Below are 1,192 nucleotides of genomic sequence, written 5' to 3'. Positions count from 1 at the left end.
GGGGTGCTTCTGCCAGCCGCCCTGTCCTGGGTCTTCCCGCCGGCTGACGGCCGCCCCCCCACAGGCCTCCCTGAACCCCCACAACCACAAGCTGGACGAGGACCTCTGCCAGACCCTCACGCAGCGCTACGTGAGCATCATGAACCGGCTGCAGAGCCTGGGCTACAACGGGCGCGTGCACCCCGCGCTGACCGAGCAGCTGGTCAACGCCTACGGCATCCTGCGGGAGCGGCCCGAGCTGGCCGCGACCGAGGGCGGCGGCTACACGGTGGACTTCCTGCAGCGCGTGCTGGTGGAGACGGTGCACCCCAGCGTGCTCACGGACGCGCTGCTGCTGCTGTCCTGCCTCAGCCGGCTGGCGCACGACGACGGCAAGCCCATGTTCATCTGGTGACCGCCGCGCCGCATTAAAGCTTCCACAGCCACTGGCCCCACTGGGGCGCCTGCACTGCCCGGGGCCTCTGGCCGGGCGCTGCCCTGGGGGGGCGGGCAGCGCCGTGGGCCGGCCGGCCGTGGGCTGACGGTTCCTCCACTGCCCCTGTGCCGGCCAGGGCGCCGGGGCTGGGGCTCTGGACCCCCGAGGCGGCCGGCGCAGGGCGGATGCAGCGTGGGCCCGGGAGCGGAGCTGGGGAGGGGCGGGGGCGGCTGTGGGCAGGCGCCCAGAGCGGGTGCCCTGGGCACAGGGGCGGAGGCCGCCCGGGGAACCGGCACCAAGGGGGCAGGACAGACCAGCTGCCCAGGGAGGCGGCGGTGGGGCGTGGCGCTGGCCAGGGCTCACCCGGGGCCAGGCCGCGGGACGGGTGCCCGGTGGGTGGCAACCACGCAGCACCAGACCCTGCATCTAGGGCTCAGGACTTAGCAGGGCGCTGGGGTGGGGTGCAGAAGCCCTGCACCTGCCCGCAAGTGTGAAGAGCGGCCCTGACCCAGCCCCAGGACCACTGACAGCCGCGCAGGGCTGCCCCCGGCTCCGCGGAGCCAGCAGCGCTCGGGGGCGCGGGGGGGGCACAGCACTGGGCGACCGGTGGCTCTGCCACTCTGCCGGGGCAGCTGCAGGGGCCCAGCGCTCGCCCGCTCCACCCCCGCGGCCTGGAGTGGGGTGGGGGTGCCTCTCCCGGGACTGGGGTGCTGGGGGGCTCGGCGCTCGGCCTGCGGTGCCGCGGGAGGGGGTGTCGGGCGGGCGGCGCGCGGGCAG

At 75.8% G+C, this 1,192-nt stretch overlaps 2 protein-coding genes across 2 annotated transcripts in view; one reads left to right on the top strand and one right to left on the bottom strand.

The window, feature by feature from the left end:
• The window catches only part of SPATC1 (spermatogenesis and centriole associated 1), a 5,387-nt gene extending 4,862 nt beyond the window's left edge, over positions 1-525 (top strand). The window contains exon 3 of the mRNA XM_012722871.1: positions 65-525. Coding sequence (XP_012578325.1) covers positions 65-394 — 330 coding nt within the window. The 3' untranslated portion in view covers positions 395-525. The remainder of the gene's footprint in view (positions 1-64) is intronic.
• Positions 408-1,192, bottom strand: part of OPLAH (5-oxoprolinase (ATP-hydrolysing)) — a 10,669-nt gene continuing 9,884 nt past the window's right edge. The window contains exon 11 of the mRNA XM_012722870.1: positions 408-625. Within this exon, the coding sequence (XP_012578324.1) occupies positions 408-625 (218 nt within the window). The remainder of the gene's footprint in view (positions 626-1,192) is intronic.

Source organism: Condylura cristata, unplaced genomic scaffold (genome assembly GCF_000260355.1).
Source record: "Condylura cristata isolate star-nosed mole 26May11 unplaced genomic scaffold, ConCri1.0 scaffold00009, whole genome shotgun sequence".
In the NCBI taxonomy this organism is placed as follows: domain Eukaryota; kingdom Metazoa; phylum Chordata; class Mammalia; order Eulipotyphla; family Talpidae; genus Condylura; species Condylura cristata.
This window is presented reverse-complemented; position numbering and strand designations above follow the sequence as displayed.